The sequence below is a fragment of the Cajanus cajan genome, chromosome 7 (assembly GCF_000230855.2).
Source record: "Cajanus cajan strain Asha chromosome 7, NIPB_CcT2T_4, whole genome shotgun sequence".
Lineage (NCBI taxonomy): Eukaryota > Viridiplantae > Streptophyta > Magnoliopsida > Fabales > Fabaceae > Cajanus > Cajanus cajan.
Window position 1 is genome coordinate 49,593,203 of NC_138523.1, and position 19,821 is coordinate 49,613,023.

The 19,821-nt window shown below is 30.1% G+C and overlaps 1 protein-coding gene and 1 long non-coding RNA gene across 4 annotated transcripts; both read right to left on the reverse strand.

Annotated features, from left to right (window-relative positions):
* Positions 1–1,308: 1,308 nt before the first annotated feature.
* LOC145949590 (uncharacterized) lies at positions 1,309–5,764 on the reverse strand. 3 transcript variants are annotated; one of them, XR_014427942.1, is made up of 4 exons: positions 4,073–5,764; positions 3,823–3,854; positions 3,665–3,740; positions 1,309–3,553 (listed from the first exon to the last, which is right to left on the reverse strand). It is a non-coding gene; the product is annotated as an uncharacterized LOC145949590 (long non-coding RNA). The 3 variants fall into 3 exon arrangements; XR_014427941.1 differs by lacking the exon at positions 1,309–3,553 and having other exon boundaries at positions 3,565–3,740; XR_014427943.1 differs by lacking the exon at positions 1,309–3,553 and having other exon boundaries at positions 3,565–3,740; positions 3,823–3,860.
* Positions 5,765–10,927: 5,163 nt separating this feature from the next.
* Positions 10,928–13,130, reverse strand: LOC109810594 (transcription factor HHO3). Its single transcript, XM_020374098.3, has 5 exons — positions 12,860–13,130; positions 12,442–12,719; positions 12,076–12,328; positions 11,903–11,979; positions 10,928–11,645 (listed from the first exon to the last, which is right to left on the reverse strand). Exons 1-5 carry the CDS (start codon positions 12,990–12,992, stop codon positions 11,274–11,276), a joined length of 1,113 nt encoding a protein of 370 aa, XP_020229687.1. The 5' UTR covers positions 12,993–13,130; the 3' UTR covers positions 10,928–11,273.
* Positions 13,131–19,821: the final 6,691 nt, after the last annotated feature.

Genomic DNA, 19,821 nt, shown 5'->3' on the forward strand with positions numbered 1-19,821 from the left:
ATAATTAAATTATTTAAAATTTATTAAAAAAATTAATTACAAACAATTAATTAACAATTGATTTTTTCATTAGTCAATAAAACTTTACAGATAATTTTAGAAAAATAAATTAATAATATTAAAAATGTGAAGAAAAAAGTGTTGGTGTGATTTATTATTTTTTTTTTACTTCTATAAGTTTTAATATAAATTTATAAATAAGAGTTATTTTTAATTTTTTTCTTTTTTCTTTATCTCTAATCTATTAAAAAAAATTCCAATTTTTTTAAATCTTAACTTATTTTATTTCACTAAAATCTCAAAATCAAATTATAAATCCTCACTTTTTTGTCACAATTTTTTTTAATATATCACCACTAACCTTTCTTAGTCTACTGAAATCTCAAAATCAAATTATGAATCTTTTTTTTATCTATAAATTTATTTGTTATATGTCGAGTTTTTTACTCAAATAATACTATTTTAAAAAAAATTACCTAAATAGCAACTATGAAATTTATTTCCCCAACTAGCATCATTTACTGTTCATGTTTCAGAACGGGCCATTCTGAAATTAGAACGGGTCATTCCAGATTAAAAAATAACACATGAAAAACAAATCAGAACGGGTCATTCCAAAATAAAAATTAGCACATAAAAAGTGAAATCAGAATGGTCCGTTCTGAAACATTATTTTGACACTTTTTAAATCAGAATGGTCCGTTCAGAATGGTCCGACACTTTTTAATTTTCACTTATCAAATACCAAAACTCAAAAACTAACATCAAATAATTAAATTTTTTGAATATTAACATTATAAATATATCTAAATAAATTTATTAAAATTCAATACAACAATAAAGATCAATGGTGGCAGAAACTGATTATGTTGTTCTATAATGTCCATTTCTGTTTTAATCTTGCTGGACTTTGGCCGACCCTTGAAAGTTCGCTTAAGTTCTGGATTTGGCCACAAAGTTGGACCAGTGTAAGTAGGCCAATAATCTTCATGTCGGAGCTCTCTAAATGAAATGTTTGACCCGCTAGGAGATTTACAGTAAGGCTAAATGAAATGTGGTATGATTGCGGCAAGTTCCAGAAAGGTATACGAAGGACAGTTTGGAGAGCTCCGACATGAAGATTACATCCGAGAAAAGTTTGAACCGCTGAGAGATTTACAGTAAGGCTAAATGAAATGTGGTATAATTGCGGCAAGTTCCAGAAAGGTATACGAAGGACAGTTTGGAGAACTCCGACATGAAGATTACATTCGAGAAAAGTTTGACCCGCTGGGAGATTTACAGTAAGGCTAAATGAAATGTGGTATGATTGCGGCAAGTTCCAGAAAGGTATACGAAGGACAGTTTGGAGAGCTCTGACATGAAGATTACATTCGAGAAATGTTTGACCCGTTGGGAGATTTATAGTAAGGCTAAATGAAATGTGGTATGATTGCGGCAAGTTCTAGAAAGCTATACGAAGGACAATTTGGAGAGCTCCGACATGAAGATTACATCTGAGAAAAGTTTGACCCACTGGGAGATTCACAGTAAGGCTAAATGAAATGTGGTATGATTGTGGCAAGTTCCAGAAAGGTATACGAAGGTCAGTTTGGAGAGCTTCGACATGAAGATTACATCCGATAAAAGTTTGACCCGCAGGGAGATTTACAATAAGGCTAAATGAAATGTGGTATGATTGCGATAAGTTCCAAAAAGGTACACGAAAGACAGTTTGGAGAGCTCCGACATGAAGATTATTGGCCTACTTACACTAGTCAAACTTTGTGGCCAAATCCAGAACTCAAGCAAACTTTCAAGGGTCGGCCAAAGTCTAGCAGGATTAAAACAGAGATGAACATTAGAAAATAACATAATCAGTTTCGATCACCATTGATCTTTATTGTTGTATTGAATTTTAATAAATTTATTTAGATATATTTATAATGTTAATATTCAATAAATTTAATTATTTGATGTTAGTTTCTGAGTTTTGGTATTTGATAAGTGAAAATCGAAAAAAGAAATTATTTGTAGGTCAGAACGGCCTGTTCTACTCCACTTTTTATGTCTAATTTTGATTTTGGAACGGCCCGTTCTGATTTGTTTTTCATGTGTTATTTTTTAATCCATAACGGCCCGTTTTAATTTCAGAACGGTCCGTTCTGAAATGTAAACAATAAATTAATAGTGCTAGTTGGGGAAATAAATTTGCACAGTTGTTATTTAAGTAAATATTTTTAAAAATAGTATTATTTGAGTAAAAAATTCTCATATGTCACCATTATTAATCTATTTTTCTATTATATAATGATTTCAAACGATAAGTAATAATTTCATATAAATATAAAATATATTTAGTTATTTTTATGTAACTTTGTGTTTAATTGTTTGTATGTTTACATTAAATAATATTTAAATAATTATTATGGTATTATTCTTTTATTTCGTTGGGAACATTAAAAAAAACTCAAAATTGATCCTAATAATAAGGAGTTTAACTTAAATAATTGAGTAGGATGTTAAACACTTATTATATAAAAGTTGTTGCATGAATATTTCTGGATTGCATAAGAAGGCTTCTCTCTCACGTATAGAGCCTGGAGGAATATTATATTCATTAACTAGACAAAATTATTGAGAAAAAATGAATCCAAAATCATGTAGATTCAGAAGCTATTGATCACATGTATACAAGGGAAGGGTACGTGAGTTTAAATTTTATCGATTAGTATTTTATTTTATTTCTGCTTTCCTCTCTTTCTTCCGCGCCCACCTTATGGGTTTTGTGTGGGTTTTTCTCTTGAAGAACATTCTTACCAGTATTTGATAGTACTCTTAAGATAAGAGTGAAATTTTTATTGTTCCAATATCTGCGGGAGACATTTACAAAAAAATATTTTGACGCTTAAATTAGACAAGAGTGTTAGTTAAAATAATGCTTATATCTTATATAGATATATTAATTGTATTGTATTATTTTAAGAGATGATCTTGTATGGCTGTTAATTATGAGATATATCTATGATTGTAGAGATATTTTTTTTTGTTGTTGTTCTTTAATGTATTTTGAGATTTTTAGAGATATCACTACAAAAAAATGTGTGATTTGTGGCGGTTATTTTGACAGTTTCTGGTGGTTAAAAACCGCCACAAATGGTATTACCAGCGTCACTCACGGCCGCCGGATCCACAGTCGCCAAAAACGGTTTGCGGCGTATATTTTTAAACGCTGGTGTTGGGTGTCAGAAAATTCAATCACTTTGTAGCGGTTATGGACCGCCACAAAATGCAGCATAAAACCGCCACAAAATTCATTTTAATGGTACATGTTTAACATTTTCTGACGGTTTAAACCCGCCACAAAATTTCTTTTTTTAAATTCCTCTGTCACCTTTTGGGCAATTTGGGTTTGTCTCAGTTCATTAGATCAGTTTCTATAAATTTATCTTTAAATACATGATCCTATTTTATACCTAAGCAACAATATCAAAATAGAAGCACAAGCACAAGTTCACTAGAGAAGCATAAACAAATAGGCATATACCTATATAGCAGGTCCAGCTACTGTGTCCTGTAGAAGAGTTTGAAAATAGTCATTTTCATGGGACAGTGACCCATTCAATTCATTCTTTACATAAGCTATCAGTAGAGTAATGAACTAATGACAGCAAGGGAGTGATACCTTCAAATCTGAGTGCCTCTTGTGCTTTGATTCATCAGTGTCGGCATATCTCTTAATAGCTCTTAAACTTGCCCACCTATACAAAGTAAAATACATGGAATTCAACACATGATAAATTTCAATATGAAATTAAAATAGAAAAACAGCATTTCACTCACATGTTTGTTGTATCGATAAGCTTGAAATTATCCTGCAACTTCAACACAACAATCAGGAAAAATAAATGAAAATAAAAAAGAAAACAGTATTATTATAATATTCTCACGAGTCTTGTCAGCAATTCACAATAAAACTTTTATAACTATTGCATAAGATGAACAAAATAATATAAATGCGTATATGTTGTCAGAATATATATATATATATATATATATATATATATATATATATATATATATATATACTTACATGTTTATCTTTCCTCCAAATTAAAGAATGCAAATCCTCTTTCCTCCGGAGTGTTGTATTGCCCATACCAGATTTGATTTGCTCTCCTTCAATTCTTTTGACACGGCAACATAGATTGGCTGATCAACCACACTTGGATTAGGTTCCTCCAAATTTTCTCCCCCAACATCAACAGAAAAAGACCTCACAGAACCCATCCTTTGTGTAGTTGTAGGCACAAGACTGACCACAGCCATTCTAAGCAAGATTATTGAATCACCCACCAAAAAACAAAGAATTCAACTCTCTCTCGGCCAAAAAAAAAAAAACTCAACTTTCTCTCTCAACAATTGGTAATTATCTCTATAACCCCCACTACTACTTTCAACCCATAAATTAATCATCAAAATCTCTCAAACCCACCAAAAATTCTTTCACTAGAACTCAAAAAACCAACAAAAATAGAAAATTTCTATGTTGCCTGCAATTTGCAGATATGATGCTGAAGAAAACTTTCACCCTAATAATAAAGAGACAAAAATAAAACAAAAACAAAAAGAAAAAAACCTTTTGTTATGCAATTAGCAAAATTGAAAGCAGCAAGCACAATATGATTTCACAAAACCAAGTTTCTTTTTTGCAATAGTTAATAAGTTACAATTTTATATTTACCAAATCATGAAAATGGAATAGTCTAAAATTATTTAATTCTATATATCACATGTTATGCACATTTTTCTATTAGTAGATAGTTATCTAACATTAAGTTATATTAATAAAGTAAACAAATAATAGAAGAAAATTTTCATAAAAGCAAGAATAATTAAGTTATACATTAGCTAAACAAGCCAAGCTTAATAAACACTATCTATGAGCACAATAACCCCAGTTCATTAACTTGCAATCTTTTGTGGAGCACCTTTTTCCATTTGACAGGAGTACATGTGACCTGCTCAGAGAATCAGGCATGGTCCTTTGATGTGTTTCAAGACATGCTAAAAAGAATACATCAGGTAGAAGGCAAACATACCGCATTCATTGCAGAAACAGGGAGCCACCCTCCATGCTGTTGCTGGGCAAGATCCAAAAGAGGGATCCACATTTTAAGTTTGGGTTCTAAAATCCAAATGCGACGAAACATTACCTTTGCTTGGTTGGCATCGGAGAATTCCCATGGGAGGTTAGGGTTGTTGTCCGGTGAGTCAAGGTGTTGTGCCAATCAAAAGTGGATGCATCAACAATCACAATCACGAAACGAAAATCTAAGAAAAATTGAAGAGAAAAACGAAGAGCACTTACGTGGTTCAGAGCGATTGAGAAAGCCCTCGAAGGCTGAGAAATGGGAAAACCGAAGAATTAAAGAAACAATCAGAATTCGGAAACGGAAGTGAGAAAAAAGGATTGGGAAATGGACGGAAAATTTGACGGATCTCGTTGAAGCGTTTCGCAGTGAGGCGTGTCAGCATTTTCGAGGAGCTACACGAAACAGATCGCAGAGTGAGAGAGAAAGTAGAGAGGGTGAAGTGAAGGGAATTGCACGCGTCTGTGACCTGCATAAGTTTTTGATTTTTGATTTTTATTCTGTTAAAAATAATATTTAAAAAATGGTTGCCACATTGTGGCGGTTTTAAACCGCTGAAAATATTATTCTTTTGTGGCGGTTAAAATAACCGCCAGAAACATAATATTTTGTTGCGATTTCTTGAAACCGCCAGAAAAAAACCCCTACTAATTACTTAATTTTTTGTAGTGTATAATACAGATATTATTACTCTTATTATAAAATATAGATAGTACCCATGTAATAGGACTTTAATTAGTTATTAGAAATGTATCTATGAGTTATTTGTTGTATTGATTCAATACTAATTATAATTAGCACTTAGTATGTAATGCATAAATTAAATATTTACTTTTATGTAATTAAAATTTATAATAAAATAATTATTTTTAATATATAAACTATATTATATTTAAAATTTATAATAAATAAAAATTATAAATTGTACTTTAATTTATAATGAATAATATAAATTTATGATTTAAAATCATCTTAACTATAGTATTTTGTTTTAAAAAAAATATTGAAATGTAACTTATAACAAAGATAACAAAAGACGTTAATTTAAGATGTTTTAGATTTTTTTAAAGTAATTTAACAAGGATAAGAATTAGATCGTGTATAAAATTTATAAAGATAAAATGACGATAATTTAAGATGTTTTAGATTTTTTTATAGTAATTATAGTCTATAGAAATAGTATGCGAAGGAATGACCTCATTTAATACTGAAAATGTTTAATTAATAGAAAAGGGTAAGGCGAGAGTCTTACCCTATAAATTGACTATTTTAATTTATAATGTAATAATAAATAATGTGATTGAGATATGGATTTTAACATTCCAATGGAAAGAAGAAGAAAAAAAGTGTGTAATTAAGATGTAATATTAAATAGTGAGTAGAAAACGCAACCTTAATCTAAGAAGCAGAGAAAATTAAAGTTTGAGAAAGAGACAAATTAAAGTGTGCATTATTCTTGTAAAATTCACGTTAAAACATAGAAGGCAGGTGCCTCGATCAACTTGAGAAACCTAGCAAAGCTTTTGTTTGCCTTTGATTTTTATGTTAAGGTTATAAGAGTATTCCTTATGATAATTATGAAAGTAAGCTTAATATTTATAGATAATCCATCAAAGCAACTCAAATTAATTATATACAATTATACATACACCGTGTCCTTTGTCAATACGCTGTTTTTCCTAATATGAAAAGATTAGGGGTCACTTGACCTTAGATTCACTGAAGGGACAGATTTAGCTTGATTCTTTAAAGTCTTGCCCAAAAAAGAAAAATCTCCTTCGCTCCAACTCCATCTTCTAATGATCCAACTCATACAACCAACAATTAATATTATAATTATAATACCATCGACTTATCAAACACAATTAATAGTTTTTTTGGTCAACACGTGTTTCAATCACTCATCAAAACACACAAATCCTTCACGGCTTCATCCACTTAAAGTGATTCAGATCTCGTCTATGATCTCAATATATATCTAAAGAAAAAAAAAACTGTCAAATTATTGCTAATCCAACCCCTTGATTATTAAAAAATAGATTAAATTATAGATTTACTCTATGTATTTAATGCTGTTTTCAGTCTTTATTTATATGGATAAAATTCATTTAATTTCCACGTGGAAATATTTATAAACTATTCTCTATCATTCATTAAATTTACAATGGTGTCAGATTTTTTAATATACGAACCTAAACAAAATAAAAAATGTTTACCTTTGGTAATTCTATCGAGAGCAATGAAAACGCTACCGTGCCTGCACCACAAATCCTATGCGATCATGAGGCTTTTCCTTTTTCTTAAATTACAATTCTCTGTTTGGTTGATAATATTTATGTATCATATTGTACCATTCCCTATTCCTACTGTTTTCATTTCAACACAATGTTAAAATCGTTATTATATTATGTAGCAACTAACGAGGATTTATTTCATTAATATTGGAATATTCCTCGTGATGACTTTACAGCTTTGAAATTACCATTAAATTAATATTAGTATAGAAATATGTTCCAAGAAATTCGAATTAATTAGGAATGGCCTTTACTAATGAAATTTACACACCACACGCATATAATATGTCTGCTAGCTAGGAGCTAGGTACCACCACTTGAATTCTAAGTTAAATTTCTGAAAGATGGGAATCTAGAAGGTTGTTTTGGTTGGAGAGATGATGAGAATTGAAAGTGTGTTGATTTCTGAACCTTACCTAGAAGAAGATAATCTAAATTAAGAAAAGAGAATATACTATCTATCACATTCATTATTTAAAATAATATTCCTCTCCTTATCCTCGAATATTCCTGATGGGGACCATATAGGTGACTTTGACGACAATCCTCATCTATGAATTTTTATAATCCTTCGATATGAAGCTGTGTAAAGCAATAAACAATAGACTAGAAGGCTCCAAATGCAGCTTTTGTCGTCTGTTTAAGTTATTTTTTTGGGCAAATGCATAATTAATAAATATATATTATTTACTCTAGCTAGTTGCTACATCGATATTGAATTCTCAACTTTCTATTTTTATAAAATCGTCGCAGATCACCGCCATGCAAATAAAGACAACATAAAAACTGGTGTCCAGCATATAAATTAGTAATTTAGACATTTTTTTTCTTTTTGCAATATGGTGTACTGAATTAAGAACTTATGCCGCATACTTATTATTTCAACTACTCTATCATTAGGGACCTTGATGATTTCTTATGACAGTTGTTTAATAAAGTTTTCTTCATTTTTTTTTTCAGAAAAAAAAAACTTGGATAGGTAGCTTATTACTTCACAAAAACATTGAATTCTAAAACCTACGAGTGGCGGATATCCTAAAATATTGAATACGAATAGCCCAATATTTTTCGATGCCTTACAGTGATAGTAAATAATATTCCTTTTAACTTTTGAACAATATATTTTCAATGATCTCAGTGTAAATATGACTTTGAACGGTTTGATTCATAATCAAATAACTATTATGAACTGTCTTCATTTGCAAATTCTGTGGTTGCTATATAGCGACTGAGTTGGCGACTGGGGTTTACACAGAAAAAAAAAAAAAAAAAAAAAAACGCTGTGATTTTGCTAAGTTGAAAACACTAATAACTCCAATAAGATTTGAGTTTCAAGCTTGAGTGAACCCTAACAAGAATTGAATTTCATTATATTATAAAAATTTAAAAAGATAATGAGTAAAGTGCTTTATTAAATTTATATGATAATATGAATGTGAATAACTAATAAAGCTCGACATAATTAATAGATAACTAAATTTTTTAAACATGTTAACAATGCTTTCAACTGATCAATTCTTTTATCATGTATGAAAAATATTGTTTCAAACAAAAAAAATGATAATACAAATTGGGTGACAATGACAAAGTGATCTACATTTTCATGTAAGATCGAATAATAGGAAATTAGCTTCTTTGTTTTCTTATATATATTTTGCTGTGCAGTGGAAATTAATTAACCTTAATTTTTAACCTTATTAATAAAGATTGGCTATGTGGTCGGAGGGAATATTATTGACTATCCACATTCCACACCTAACTCGCAATAGAATTACTAAATAGAGAAGTTGGCTAGTTGAAAGCTTTGACTTTTTGTTTGGTTGTGTTTGTGCATGTATATTTCTTACGGTATGCTTTTAAGGTGATTTTGCATAAAGTAATGTATGTAAGGTAATTACCGGGGCAATTCAAAGGGTGCTGAGATTGAAAAACGAGAAAAGAGAGGAGGGTAAAAACACAGTATTCACTATTGAGAGGCAAGTATTAATCTTTTAAAAGATTCTTGTGACCATCAATGCATCTCCACTTTCAAATAAAAGTAGCTTACCAGCTAATTCTTATAAAAACTTAGGTCTTGTTATTACTGTTAAGTCCCCTCGTACAATGCACGTGCACCAAATACATCTTTTATCAGTTCATGTTCAAGAAAACAAAAGTTTACCAGGACCATTTCAGTCACTTTAGATAGGTAATAAATCTTAAAAAGAGATTTGTTGTGACTTAAGTTATTCCCAATCATGAAAGCAATCTTCAATATTCTAATCTAAAGTGGTTTTGCAGTGCATGTTCGCAATTTTTTGATATATAGTAGTTTATCATAAAAATCATATTACTCGTAATAATTTTTATGTTAAGAGTAAATATTATTTCTTACGGTAAAGTAAAATGAAAATAAAATCAAAGATAATAAATACCCTGTCTTTAATTCTCTTCATACGTAACAAGTTAGAGATGTCATTAATACGAAATTATTTATGTGTATTTATTTAACTTCTTAAGCTTTTAGATGGAAAAAAAAATGAATAGTTTTATTTCTATTACGCTGGTTTCCATTTTTTATTAAAAGAATGAGATTTTGGGAGTGGCAAGAATGAAACTATAATAACAGACTTTGGTACTATATTATTAATTAACTACCTTAAAAACATACATTATTATATGAATCATTTTATATTACACATTTAATACAAAGTAATCACAGTTTACTAAATAGAGCATAGAAAGTGATTCTGGTCCATATTATCCTCCATACTTCTGTCATTCTAGGAAATGGCGTTGCCTCCACCTCGTTCAGTGGATTATTGTCTCATTTTCTTTGTTTCTGTCAGGCTTGTGGCCCCGCCAAGCAACTCTTCCAAAGGTTAAGAGATTAACTTCATTTAAGAAATTTTAAGTGGAAATTTTAAAAAGAAAGAAAACAAGATAAGAACTCAATGAAAATAAAAAAAAGTATATTGAAATCGGTCCTTAAAATAAACATACGACTTTAGCCATATTTTCCCAGGTAGAGACAAAAATAGTAGTTTACTGAGGAATCAAATTTAGAAGATTCCAATGCAGAATCCTGCAGTGCAAATGACTTAAATATGTGTGCAAATTTTCAATGCCTTTATTTATTTGGCAATTTCATCTGCAACTTGCAAGATTATTTGGGGTCACTCATCCAAATGGAGAAACAAAAAGAATTTAATGAGACCCTCCAGTAAAACCCAACCCTTCCTGTAATCTTTAATAATCCAGTCCACGTTAGCCATTGGAATTATGTAATTCTTAGTAGCAGAAATTGGAATTTTTAGAACTGACACGTGTCTGCATCTTGTTTTGTCCCATGTAGGTTGTGTTCATTGTATATTCCATCGGATATTCTTAGATCCTCCTTCACTGTCATCATGCTACAACTATAATCCATTAATTCTAACTCCAACCCAAACAACCAAGACAATGAAGGTGCCTAGGTGGACCACTCAATAACTCATCACCAAATTGCAACAAACACAGTGGTGTGATTAAGAATTTGCTCAGTATGTAAGGAGTCTGACTAAGTCGGAATAGTAACTTTTAATTGGTCACAATATTGAGAAGCTGTACCAATTGAAACACAAAACATGCTTCCAAATTTAAAATTTGAAATTTCAGTTCACCTTCTGCGCCAAGGAGATAACATTGGTTGCCAGCTAATGGGGACTTATTCAACATCAAAACTGTCACTTTCTGTGTGTTTTACCTCTATAATTTAGATCCCAAATAACAGGAGCAAAGAACATTTTAGTACAAAAAAAGTCAGAAGAAAATATCAAAGTACTTTCTACACCAATTTGGTTACAAAACTTGTGTAACATCTTGAAATTCAGTAGCCAGGGGAAGTAGAGGTATGTGTGGAGGAGGATGAGGTAGGAGAATTCGAATGAACAGCTCCTTCACTATGATTAGCCCCTTCTTCAGAATTTGAATGTTCAAACAGCTTCACTTTCTTAAACTGTGGCTTCTTGATTGAATCAGCAGGTGGGTGAGAAACAGGTGTAGGATGTGTGGCCACTGGTGCATAAATTCCAGCAGGTGCTGCAACTGTGGTCACTTCCCTTGATGCTGTTGAGTTAGCTACCGCTGCATATTCTGGTGATTGAACAAAAATGTTCCCCACAAGGACAAAAGGTGCTGTTTGTGGATTGGAACTGTTGTGAACTATAGGACTTGGCCTTCTAGTGTGCAAACGGTATTTCTGTCCAAACCCCAAAACAAAAATATTAGACTATGAACATGATTCAAACAAAAACTTATCACTAGTTAAGACTAGAGGAGAGGGTTTTAAGAAAACAAGAAACACAGTTGATGATTCTATATCAAGGCAAGAGCCGGGATGACTAATACGTAATAGCAAGGACCGCAATTATTATTTTACAAGCTTAAGCCAAATTTGATAACCTAACATTTGGGAATTGGGATATATACATGATACATCCCATATAGCTAACATACCTGTAAATGGCTTTTGACTTCATCATTTGTGAGGCCATCAACATTCATTCGCTCTCTGATTTGCTTTGGTGTGGCAGCTGCAGATGCCACCAAGACATCAATACGCAATTATAGTAACATCAGTCATCAGAAACACAAAACAATCAGAACATAGTATATATTAAGATACTCACAATCTGCACCCCCAAGTTGCTGAAGGGCATGCACAAAACGCTTGTGCAAGTCCTGAGACCAGCACCTGCGCTGCTTTCTCTGTCCCTCTTTCTCCTCTCTTTTACTGCTCTCAGCAGCCGCCGGCGGAGAGGTTGCTTTACTCAATGATTCACTTGTCTTGGCAGCTCTTTCTTCCTTGTGGAATGGCTGAAAAGCACCGCCAACACTTCCACTTTTCTTCAACTCAATCCCAGGTACCTTCCTAGTCACATCCTGAACAGTTTTCCACGGGAAATTGCATACACAAAAAGGTCAACTCAATTCATCTCTTCAACACAAATTCAAGCAATGGCAAATTGAAAATAATTAAGCTTTGCCTCTCTTACCTCCTCAGCTGGGGGATCTGGATTCCACAGCTGAACAGATCTAAGCCAGTCTGATTTCCTCTTATCACTGTTCTTATTCTCCTTTGAACCCCTTGTCTTATTAGAATGCTGTTCATCATCTTCATCAAAACAAGGGGATGATGCCCTTTCCTTGTTGATTGGAATAAACTCCTCCAAAACAGGTCCCGTTGATGTTGTCTGCTCCGAACACTCCGATTGGCCATTCAAATTATACTCACTCGTGGTGCCAGACAACTGCTGTTTGCAAGTTTCAATGGCTGCAAGGAAAAAAAAGAAGAAAAAAAAACCAGAAAACAAAAACACCCTGAGAAAAGAAACCCAGAAAAGAAAGGAAGAAACTTTAAGATCCTCATGCCAAAACAAGAAAAGGGCATGGTCTCTAAGTTTGTTGGGTTACCTTGAGTGACCAGTTCCAAGGAGAGAGGAAGCTCTTTGGAGAAGACCTGAACCTTACGGCGTTCTTCCTCCAATGCTTGGATGTAGTCAGAGAAGGCCATGTTGAAGCGGTGCATTTTGTCAGAGAAATACATTGAAGCGTGGAGAAGAAGGAGAATGAGAAGAGGGAGAAGGGATATATAAGGAAATGGCGTTTTGTGGAAGCAGAGAGAGAGAGAGAGAGGTTCTCATATGGAAGAATATGGGATCTTAGAATCAAAAATTGGAATAATAAAATAGACTTGTAAACCAAGCAAGAAAAACAATTGGGAAAAGGAAAAAGAAAAAGAAAAAAAGAAAAAAGAAAAAAGGAAATTCCCAACAAAGAGGGAAGAGAGAGACAGGTCGAGAAAATGAGACATTGAAGCGAAACGCTCGGGAAAATATCGCAGTCGGGGCGTCGCATACCAAACAAGAATCTTTTATGCCTTTTATTATTATTTTTTCTTTTCCTCTCCTCTCCTCCCCACACAGATAAATACTACCATTTGTTAAAAACTCAATCAAAATATCTTTTTAAATTACTTCAAACCAAGTCTATATACTAAGGTTAACAGAAATGGCTTATATAAGTACATATTATTTATAAAATAAATTAAAATAATAATATTAATAATAATATTTGTGAAATATTTATGATGATAATAATAATGACATTATCAAATGCAACAGTGTCTTTTATAAAATTTAAAGTTATATTTCAATTATTTTTAACTTTGAAAATAAATTAAAATAATTTAAAATGTTTTAATTCACGTTAGAAATCATTTTGGTCTCATTTTAGTCAAAGCTGTTTTATTTTAAAAATTATATTAAAATAAAAAATTACAACTAGCCTATACTGTTTTATGCATAAAACAGTTTAATTAATTAACTGTCCAAAACAATATTATTTTATAAAAAAATATTATCCTAAAGTATGATCATATAATTATGATTGAAAAATCAATATCATGAGTAGTTAGCTGTATTAAAGTTTTTTACTGGTAATAATTAATAATCTGTAGAAGAAGGAGAGAGAGACGGAGATGGTACTTTATTCACATTTTCATCGTGCGTTAGTCTTTTCCGTCTATTCACCAATCACTACTGTTCGTCTATTCCTGTTTAAGGATAAGATCAAAAAACTCTATCCTCTTCTTCGCAACCTTTCAATTTTAGTATTACAAAGTAAACTAAGCTTTTGTCAAATTATATTACCTATTTTATCATTTTAATTGTTTAATCAATCTTTTAAGATACAAAATATAAATTGTAAGTAAATATTCAAATTTCAATTTTTTATACTAATAAATATAACGACATTTTAAATTTTAAACTAATTAATGACAAGAGTTTTAATTTGCATAAATACCTAATATTTTTACTTCATTTCACTACAATAAAATGGACTTTTAGTGACATTTAATATGACTTTTAGTGGTAATAAAAATTACTACAAAAATTTTTACCGGCACCTCACACATTAGTCATTCTATGCAATGTTGCTAAAATATTTAGTAACAATTATTATATATGTTGGTAAAGACCATCATAATGGTCGAAAAAAGTGTATAACTTTTTATGTCATTTATTACTGGCATTTAAAATTGTTGCTAAAAGTTTAAGAAAAGATTTATAATACTCTTTAATTATCTTATTTCTAGTCGATGTAGGACTTGTAAGATAAGTATAAATACTCTTTTGTTACCTTATTTCTAATTAATGTGGGACTTAGAAGATGAAAGTTATCTTCTAAGTATATATTCTTTAATTTTTTTTAATTATCTTATCTCCTAAATATCAACTTAGAATAGTAAGTTATAGGCCCAACTCAACCTTATAAAACATACTTGTAAGGTGAGAGTTATCATTCATTTATATACTTTTTATTTATTTTATTTCTAGTCGATAGTTTTTTCTAACAAATAACTGTCGCTAATAATAATTTTTGATGTGATATAAATACATTTTTAGTGGTCATTATATAATAGTCATTAATATTTTTATTAAATAATAAAATGGAGACAATTAATTTATTGTCATTAAATAATTGTGGTAGTACTAAATTTTGTTGTAGTGTTTATACTAGGAGAAAAATAACATTTCGTCCCTTTATGTATTTTGTTTGAAAAATAAAAACAAATTAAAATAAAGTGGTTAAAAAATAGCTACCTCAGTCAAAGATTCAAAATACATCATGTTAAAATGAATTGGATTGATTCAAACTAAATTCTGAGTAGTAATTCGGATCAAATTAAATTAGATCAAGAACAAGCTAAAGCGGTTTGGTAATTTGTTAGGTTTGAGATCTACTCAATCCATGAACAATTATAGTTTAGAGTATTAGTTAAAGAATAAAAACAAACTTGTTAAATGGTTTAGGAAAATAATTTAATCATTAATTAACCATTGGGTACAAAACTTGCATTAAGGACGATAAGCACGGAATAGGAATAGGAATAGGAATAGGAATATGGCGAGGGGTTCCAACTTCCAAAGACAAAGAGAAGGGAATATAGCGTCATATTATATTATTATGCTGCGTAATTAATATTAAATATTAATATATGATTGTATTAAACTTGACCTTTCGTGTAATCCAATGGCCAACCTTGTGCTTCTCTCTTTCTCATTCTATTTCCAGCTGTGTTGTGTGATCCACTTATCTTACATTAGCTTTGCGTTTATTGTCACACATTTTATGATCATATGCATTTTCTTTCTCTCTATATTATATTTCCTAACAAAACCTTCTTCATACCTACTACTAAGAAATCGAACATCTATCAAACATGTTAAAAGATAAACTATCCATCAATCGTGTGTTGAATCTTATTAATTCTTTATACATTACATATGTGGACCACATGACAACTTCCTTTATAACGTGATCACATGAAATTTGTCATTTTATTTTTGCTTTAATATAGAAGAACAATTTAGTCAATAAATATTTCACAAAAATCCATGCAAGCATTCATAATCTCTTAAGTTGTCTATTTTTCTTATTATTTCAAACGAAATTCAAGTTAGTTTGTCTTCAAGAAAATAAATTTTATAATATTAAAGTAGAAAACTAGTTTTTTTTTCCTGTTAAATTCAATTAAGAATATTTTTGTTTTCTCATATTTAATTTCTTTATGTTGTTGTTTTAGAAAATGAAAAGGAAATTGGAATAGAAGAAAAAGAAAGACAAGCTGCGAAAAAGAGAAAATAGATAAGGGAAGAAATTGGTCATGGTGCTTATACAATGATGCAAAATGTTATAGCTAACAAGCAACATATTTCAATCAAAGGCCTCTTCATAGTCATAGGCTTAGGGACTCTCAAGACCCAAGTGGGTGAATTTCTTAGGTGGCTAGGTTGTCTCTAATCATCTCTACATTCTCCCACTAACTAAAACCCCTTGCCACTCATGGATCTTAGTACAATGCTTAAATGTTGAAGGAATTGTTTATAATAATCATGAGGTTGTTTTTAGTGACACTTTCCATATTCCATTAAGTGTCATGGTTAAAAATTGTTTAAATTGTTTTTCATGTAATTGTCTCTTATAAGAAAGTTAGAATACTTCCTGTACTTCCTCGAACATAATTATTTTTGCTTACCAGCACTTAAAAATTTATACTAAGTTTTAAAACACCATAAAATTACTGAAGAAAAATATGTTGTGGTAAAGACAAAATTGTGACTAAAAATTAAAAATTTGTTGACAAATGTTTATTTTACATTAACAATCTATCCATCTATTATATAAATGGTATAAAAACAATTTTTTAAGTTTTATTTAGTATAAGTATTTGACTTTATTTACATTAAATATTTACAAGTACAAAAGATTTTCTTTATTTTATTAACAATCATCATGTATGTAAGAGTACAACATCCATAAAGCATAGATCATTTTTCAGTGAGCTGTTAATAAAAAATAAATAAAATGTTAGAGTGTTCAATATTTTAATTAATTTTATGATAACAATACCCTTATTTTCCATTTATCATGGGACTTGGGTTACTTGACCCAATACCATAAATAAACATACTTACCAATTAGATTTTAACCTAATACACACAAAAATATAATATTCCCCTAAGTAAAATTATTGAAAAAATTACAAGAAATATCTAAATAATTTCTCCTTTTTTTTCTGCAAATGATTTTGCACAAAGTTTTATAAGAAACATTCCTGTAAATAAATATTTGTAGGAAAATCCGCAAGAAATTTTAAAATTCTCTGCATAACTTTTGTGTGAATATAAACGTGCAAGAAATAACGTAATTTTTGCTGGAAATATTCATCGAAAAATCCACAAGAAAAGACAAGAAAAAAAAAAGTAGTAGTATTGGGATGTTATCCTTTTCCTAAATTGGATAGGGATCCAACCTATCTTGCTTGGCTTTCCATTTGGATAGACATTTAGTTTTTTGTGTTGACATTTCTGTTGTACGTATCATCATTCTTTCTTACAATTTTTATGCATAATGTCTTACTATTATTTTTGAGCATTATTAATAGAGAGTATTAGTAATGGGTCTACAAGTTTTGTGAAACAGTTTGGGTCAGGCCCACTAGTTTTTCCTTTAGGGCTCAATGGATCCTTTGTTTGTCCCTCGTTAGTTGGTATGGTATGGGTCAGCCTTGCTATTTGCTAAGATGTCAACATGTAAACATATGATTTACATTGCCAACCAGAATTTATTTTCCTCGCTTGGCTTTCAAATGCAACCACCAAAATAACATCATCTTTTACAATCCCAATTTTCATCCCTAAGTTATCCAATATTAGAGGGGAAGAAAAAAGAGAGAAATATTACAAAATTTATAAATAAAATAATAATGTAAGCAAGGAAGTAGGTAAAAGGCATAGCTGGATATTCAATAAGATAATTAAGGTAAATGCCTAGAGCTCTTAAATTTATAAGGCTTCCAAATTTTTTTAATAGTAGTATTATTGATTTAAATTAATTTTTAAAAATAATAATATTTGAGATAAGGCCCAATATTTTATAAGATACATATCTTATATTTTTCTTATTATTAAAATTACTTAAAAGACCACAATCCATTTATTAGTTTTTGTAAATAAAAAGCTACTCAACACTCAACAGTGACTACTACTTACTTTTATCTTTTACAGATGACAGATTTTTAACCTCTTTAGTCTAACTCTTTCTCATTCTCTCTCCATTCTCATTCTCAACTCTTTCTTTGCGTCTAATTTGAGAGCTTGATTGGGAGCAATATGGTCCTACTCTGCCTTTTTTCTAGGTTGATTCCTACTCTGTAAGACCCTTAAAACTGCTAAGTTAGTATAATTATGGGTGTTGATTCAATAACATCAACGATTTTTCTTAGTTATCACCATTAACAATCCATTGTAGTGCAGCATGATAGTGCATTATGAATTTGTCATAGGTCATCCCCAGAATCAGTACCACGTATTCTTCTTTATTGAAATTGAAGTTTGTCATTGTGACAAGATTTTTTCTTTCCATGATTTCCTGCGTGTCTTTGAAAATCCAGGATCAAACCCTTATAAAATAATATAAATTAATTATTGATGCATGAGAAAAAATAATTCAGTACAATACTTTTATTTACAAATTACATTTTCTTATTGTTCATCATTGTAGGTGCACGTAAAGTGATTATCACTACGATTTCGATTTTGGATACTGATAGCTGCGATAGTGCATAGACATAGCTTAAAGAAATTTTCATTCACAGATATAATTTTTCACTTTCCAGGTTTTATTGTTTCATTGTTATATTCTTTTAATTTTAAAAATTATTTTTCTTGTTTTTTTTATTTTAGCCAATCAGTAAAATATGTCAAATAGAAAGTGTACTTAGTTTTGAAAAGTTGAAAAAAAAAATAGAAGAATTCAAAAATTATAGGAAAAATGGTTTTGCATCTGCATTAGAATCCACCAAAGAAATAACTATTGAAATGGATATAGAGTTTAAGTTCAATGAAAAACGTAAGATTCATAGGAAACAATATTTTGATGACATTGATAGTGATGAGATAACTCATTCTACTGAAGATTCTTTTCGTATTAATTATTTTTTGTATATATTAGATCAATCTATTTCTTCTACTGAGAGTCAATTTGAACAATTTTTAAAATATGAAAACATGTTTGGTTTTTTATTTGATCCAAATAAATTTAAAACTATAGGGGAAGATGGATTGAAAAAATATTGTATCAATCTTGAAAAGATTTTGAGTTTTGAGGATTATTCTGATATTGATGGTCTTGATTTATTTTCAGAATTAAAGTTATTGAAAGAAATTCTAACAAATTAACACACCATTAAAAATATTGAACTATATAAAAAGATCATGTTCTTTTCTAAATACATACATTGCTTATAGAATATTATTAACATTACTTGTAATTATTGCGACTGCTAAAAGAAGTTTTTCAAAATTAAAATTGATTAAACCATATTTAAGATCAACTATGTTACAAGATAGATTGAATGAGTTAGTTGAGAGTGAGATGTTAGAATTACTTGATTATAAAACTTTAATAAATAATTTTGTAGTTCAAAAAGCCAGAAAAATAACATAAAAATGATTAGGTTATATTAACATAAAGTACTATCTTAATTTTTATCTAAAGCTCCAAAATTCCTAGATACGAACCTGATAGAAGGGGGTGCAGGGAAGGAAGTACTTTTTTTTTTTTTTTTGACAAAAAGGGAGTAAGTACTTGGGAAATACAAATAAAAGATCTATAATAAGAGTAAAACCTATTTTACAAGGCTAAATATATTGGATTAGGGAAATATCTTAGTTCAAAATGGAATAGGACCGTAACAGTACTATAGGAGTGTTAGCAATATAGTAGATGTTTAAAATCAATTTAAAATCGTGTTTAATAGAAAAAATACGTGTTTCAACTCAACTAAATTTTAAATATATTTATACTCT